Source organism: Tasmannia lanceolata, unplaced genomic scaffold (genome assembly GCF_043159265.1).
Source record: "Tasmannia lanceolata isolate RefF3 unplaced genomic scaffold, GAP_Taslan_0.1 ptg000025l, whole genome shotgun sequence".
Lineage (NCBI taxonomy): Eukaryota > Viridiplantae > Streptophyta > Magnoliopsida > Canellales > Winteraceae > Tasmannia > Tasmannia lanceolata.
In genome coordinates this window covers 6,949,011-6,955,157 of record NW_027518702.1, presented here as the reverse complement: position 1 = coordinate 6,955,157, position 6,147 = coordinate 6,949,011, and the positions used below count along the sequence as shown (strand labels likewise).

Here is a 6,147-nt window from a genome sequence, read left to right as displayed (position 1 = left end):
TTCTAACTGTTTTTGCACAGAGGGAAAAAAGATAGCTTGAACCAACCCTATTCAATTTTTACTAGGGAGGGACCTTCAGTTTATGATAATACGCCTCTAAACTAACAATAATCATATCATTTACCACTAAATTTTTGCAAAAAAAAAAAATTCCACCATTTTTTTATTAGGCTCTGTTTCTTTCAAATGGCATAAAACAAATTTTATGTCCATTTTTAAGTGTAAAAAAGGGTGTAAATTTTGTTTTGCACCCATTATCCAGACAGATCGCCTCTTCGGTTTGGCTATTCTCTCCTGCTGAACATCAGGACAGTGTTTCAAACTGCGGATGCGAGCCACATGGCCAAAGGAGTGTTAATGGACTTTGTAGGGAAAAATGCGGACTCAGACCAGAACACTAGGGCAAAACATGGGCTCAGACCAGAACAGTATAAAAGTGACTCAGAGAAACTCAGGGGCTTCCAGCAAAGGAGTTTCGAAACAATGCTTGAGAGAGTAAAATCAATCAAGACAAGTGGGATGCATAAACATTACTCATTGAGTCCAACAAAACTGACCAACACACTCTCCCTTACTCTTGCTACTGTAAAACAGAGCACGCATCTGTCACATAACCAAACACAACCATTAACTCAAAACAACTTGGCTTAAAGATGCATCATACAGTAATCCTAAAACACACACAAAGAAAGATACCTAAGTTGGTTTCCGCATGTTACGACCGGCACGGATAACTTCGTCCACCAATAGCAACTGTGAACAGATTACAGGTCTGCACAAAACAGAAAACACTATTTTCCTTAAACACTGAACAGAAGTATCAAAAATGGAGAAACAATAAAAGTCACATTTCCGAACAGTGTGGTAACACATTCAATACATACCCAGAGTTTATGATTTGGCGCTTCACAGAATAGTTATCAAATATGCCTTCCATTTGTGGGTTGATCGGTTCTCCCGTGTGATGGTTCAACCCCACAATGTTCCCTTTCTCGTTCTCATCCTGAATATAAAAAGTCCACCACAATGAGATCATTCCTCTTATTTTGCCCATAGTTAGCTGAACGTGATTAGGCAAAATAACAGGACGAGGAAAATTCGACTTTAATATGGTATAGGTTTAGAAAAATGGAAGTGAAAAGAAAAAGAAAACACACAAAAAAAAAAAGCGTTTAAAATAGTCCTCTAAAAGATATAGCGGGGGTAAAGTTGGAAAGTTGGCCAAAAAAAACATGTTTGGTACGCTTAAAACGCTTTCCTAAAAAAACGGAGTTTTTTCCAGTAAAAGTTTTAAAGAGAGAATTAAACAGGAAACCAATAAAACGTGAATTTTTTTTTACAAAAAAACACGCTGAGTTCTGCTAGCTATGATTTTGGGAAATGAATAATTGACAATCAGAGGTTACAATGTATAAAAAGAATAAATTTTGACTTTTGAACGTATTTCTATCTTTCAAAAAAAATGTATTTTGTTTGAAGAGATTACCATGAGAGCAAGGAGAACATCTTGTGTGTCGAGGCCAGAGTTTTCTGCTAGGGTTTTCGGGATGACAAGAAGTGCGTCAGCAAATGCTTCCACTCCGAGTTTTGCACGCTGTTGATATCAAGCCACCCATGTTAAGAATAGTCACAGTTATTTTATTTTACTAGGGATATTGGGATTGTGAGAGAGAGCATTATATTTTATTTTTTAAATAAAAATTGAGACAAGGGATCAGAGAGAGCATTTTATATTTACCCCTACGACAGTTTTCTTTACATTGTTCATCAAATGCTGTCTGGCTGCAACTTCAAAAGCCCCAGCCCCCTGAAATTGCAGAAAAAGAACATGATGAGATTGAGAAATTAAAAGAATACAACATTGATAGTAAAGGCTATTTTCAGAAGAAAAAAAAAGGTTTAATACTCAAGTATTGGCATAAAACTTTTAGACCACGGAAAATGTACTTCAATACAAGTAACAATCTCTAGGTTGGCTATCAACATAAATATAAATGAAGCAACATTCACATCACCCTGATCAAACCCATCCTGCTGGATGAAAGATGGAGATCAATTTGGAAAGTTTTTCAAAAGAGGAACATAGTCAAAGCACCTCAATGGAAAAGAGCAATGCAGATAACTTATTCTTTGGGAAGAAATTTTCAAGACAAGGAATATCAGACAATTAAATTTTAAGTCAAACTGAAAAAGAGAAATGGAGGGACCCATGTTACATGGATTGTGTTCAGATTCCAGTACTTTAGGATTCTCTGACACTTCTAGATCTCTTTTATCTGTTGTTTTGGAATACTACTACCACAACTTTACAATTACCATATGTTTTGAGTTTTATCCATCCTAACCATATTATTATGTAAACAAAAAAAAATGAGAATTGAATAAAATATTTTTGAGAATCCAAGAATCGTTCTTTTTGAGGTTTGCCAAATCCGACACGCAATATGGAGAGGGATGAATGCCGCAAAAGAGATGAAAGTTCAGTAAGAGGACATGGTAGAAGAAATTTCGAGAGTCTAGCACCAGACATCAGCTATGATGAAGAAAAAACAGGAGAGTCAAAAGGGAGGGAGAAATATCAAACAGTGTCCTATGACAATCACAACGGGCAAAATTAGAGGATTTGGGGCATAGAAGAGGACAGTAAAGAAGTTACTTAAGGAAAGTGGATGTGAAGATTTAATGGAGTAAAACACAGAATAGGTGGATGGATTGACTATCAGATGTTAGGAGAAATAATAGAATATGGGCTGCACTACCAGAATCAGGAGTAGTACACTGGCTGAATTTACTAAAATGAGAGTGAGAGGTGAATTTACTAAAGTCAAATTAACCGCGCTCGTTTTGGTTGTTTCTGACAGGTGTTTATGGAACAATCCAAGAATCAGGAGTAGTACACTGGCTGAAATGAACGTGACTACTACAAAGTCAATGGTTCAAACTATGGCGTGCAGGGGAAGATTTCAACAATAGTTTCAAAACTCACCCGTGTCATCATAGACTCGCCTAAGTCGATCCCCTTTTACCTTGGCCGATTCTCGTCCGAGTTAAATAGGAGTTGTTTTGGACTTTTGGCCACGTTTTGGCCCACATTCACAGATCATTTGTTCACTGCAGAGTAACACAAAATCCCATGTTAAATTTCGTGTTAAGTATATTCTCCTTTTGGTACGAATTGGATCCTCCCATAGCCAACTATGGATATTTGAAGTTTTGAACAGGATGGAGTAGAGGTTCCATCGGCGACAAAGGAAGAACATTTTGGAAAATGAGAGACTATGCAGTAGTGGTTCATTGAGTGGAGAGAAATAAAAGACGACAGGAAATCAATTGCGAAAATCGTAATGGAGATCAAAACATCCTCAAGTACATGGACTAGAATGAAGAAGCAATAACGTGGATGTTAAAATGACGCAGCTTAGGTATAAGAAAATATGCCCTATGAGAAGGAACCGAGATGGAATACTCCTTCCCCAGATACCATTAAATTTGAAGGAGAGACCAGTTTCAGACAGGAGAAGTGGAGAACCACAATACGAAATGAAGAGAAGCAGAAGAAAGCAATACCCTCTCTTAATCTTCTCCACATTATGACAGGAATCAGGTATATCTACATCTGAGTAGTAAAAAAAAAACTATTTTCAAATATAGTAGCATTTGCACAAATAAAGCGTCCCTTTGAAATGTCATTATAGCAAATGATGCCATTTCTGGGTACAATAGTACCCTGTACAATGGCATCATTATAGCAAATGATGCCATTTCTGAGACACTTAACTCCTTGGACACTCTCTAAGGAAGCATAATGCCTCCTCTAAGCGAGGAAATCACATTGAGGTAGTCACCCTAAATCCACACTTTGGAGTTGGAGTTTGTCAATCTTCTCAACTGTTGAATCCCTATCCAAGTTGAAGGGAATATTTCTCTATCCCTGGTATTGCTAAATCTTAGCAATACTCATATTAAATAACAAAATTTGAGAACCATTCAAAAAAAAGGTAAAAAATTTGAGCAACTTTAAGGAGATGACAATGTTTACGTTCAACTACTCTTTGGCCTGCACTATGTGCAGAAGGCGCAGGATGCAAAATACCAGATCGTGAAAAATATTTTTGAAATTCTTGATACAAATACTCATCACCATTATCTGAACATAAAACACAGTTTTGCCAAATCGAGTTTGAACTCCTTTACAAAACACTTAATAAATAAACAATGAAACCTCGGACCTTTCTTTCATTAAATTTAACCAAGTCATACGAGAATAAACATCCACGAAAATAACAAAATACCTAGCCCTGATAAACTCTAAACTCTAGTTGGACGTCAAATGTCATAATGAAAAACTAAAAAAGGAACTATAACTTCCTTTTACCGTCTCTAGAATAAAGAGGAAGTCTATGAGGCTTGCCTATCACAAGTCAAGACCAAGAACAACTAACTTTGAACTACGAAGAGATGGATGACCAAGTTGACGATGCCAAGGCTGAAAAGAAACAAATAAATTAGCAGCACCTGCAAGAATACGATTATGATCTAGATAGCAGAGTCCACGAAACGCAAGCCCACCACCAGTCAGCCTCATCAAAACCAACACGAAATGACCGAAATGTTTATGTTTCCATCCCCACCGAAACAATACCGAAACGAATATCAAAACTAAAATCTAAAGCGAAATTATATGTATACTATATTAGTATGTGTTGGATAATTATATTTTGGGAAGTGATATATCCGCCCCTTGTCTTCCATTGGTCACCCTCCTCTAGCGTATTTATAAGTACTCTCTTTACGCTACAATGGGGTATAGACAAGGGAAGAAAAGGGATCGAATATATCATTTCTCTTATATTTATATGAATTGCATGTGAAATGTGGTGTATGAGTTATGTATAAATATTTATAGGAATTACATGAGAAATGTGGTATGTACCGAATAATCAAACGCACACGACGAAGTGTGCCACCACGTGTTCGATGTTATTAAACCATGATGGATGACTGTCTTTCTTATGTGATAGTTTCTATATTCGTACTGGTGCTTATTCTAGCATTTCCAGAAGTTTCATCTTAAAATTCTATCATTTGCATACATTTCCATGATTTTACTGGATTTTCATTGAAATTTCCAACAGAAACAGAAGCGTTTTGGTTTCCGTGGCAACCGAAACCAAAATTTAAACCTTGGTCTTTAGATCCTAAGACACATAAGACGAAGGGAAAGGGGTTATTGAACAATGATTAGATTAGGTTAGTTTGCTCACGAATAACAAATTAGAGAGAATGCAGGGCAGAGGATAAAGATGTAGATTTGGTAAGACACAAGGTTCTGAAAATCGCACTCGAATCGTAAATCATAACAGGGTTCGAGTCGTATCGAATCGTAAATCGTAAGATTTTTTACGATTTTTTCAGATTTATATATAAAAATGAGAAAAATATATAAATAAAATAAAAAGGTTAAAAATAAGAATAAAATGAGTAATTATCTATTTTCCATTTGAATCTATTAAATTAAATGTAAAATTCCATGATTAGTAATCCGAAGAACAAACCATATTCATCGTACAATAAACTACTAAAGAAAACACAAACTATATTCATCATATAATAAATCATTATATAATTTATCACAACAGTAAACAAAGCACATACTCAAATCTATAATAATCATCATACAAAGAAATGTCAGCAATAAACAAAACATTTTGAAATGATTTTCATTTTGAAATCACAATCAGTTTTCAAAATCCAAAACAGACAGGATCGTAAAAATCATAAAAAGAATCTTTAAAATCGCACCATTCAAAGTCGAATCGTACTTGAATCGAAAGATTTTTACGAAAAAAGTTTCAGCGTCCGATTTGAATCGTTCAACCCACGAATCGATTTGAATGGTAAGATTCAAATCGTAAATCGTAAGATTTTAACAACAGAGGTAAGACAAATTGTTACTTGACCGCTGACAGATGCTAAGGAACCATAGGTTGGAGTACGAGGAATTAGAAGCAAGGTTTTAGTTTCGGTTTTGTTTTAAATCGGCACGGAAACGGGAACATTGTTACTTGACTCATTGTTACTTGACTCCGTCTCTCACCCATCTGACCACATAGAAGGAATCACCCTCAATAATGATATGATCTAACT

At 35.7% G+C, this 6,147-nt stretch overlaps 1 protein-coding gene across 1 annotated transcript in view; it reads right to left on the bottom strand.

Moving 5' to 3' along the window:
• Nucleotides 1-496: 496 nt before the first annotated feature.
• LOC143857940 (T-complex protein 1 subunit zeta 1) overlaps nt 497-6,147 on the bottom strand; it is a 30,972-nt gene continuing 25,321 nt past the window's right edge. The window contains exons 12-16 of the mRNA XM_077368491.1: nt 1,739-1,807; nt 1,487-1,594; nt 885-1,003; nt 697-772; nt 497-603 (exon numbers count right to left, since the gene is read on the bottom strand). Of these exons, the coding sequence (XP_077224606.1) occupies nt 697-772; nt 885-1,003; nt 1,487-1,594; nt 1,739-1,807 (372 nt within the window). The 3' untranslated portion in view covers nt 497-603. The remainder of the gene's footprint in view (nt 604-696; nt 773-884; nt 1,004-1,486; nt 1,595-1,738; nt 1,808-6,147) is intronic.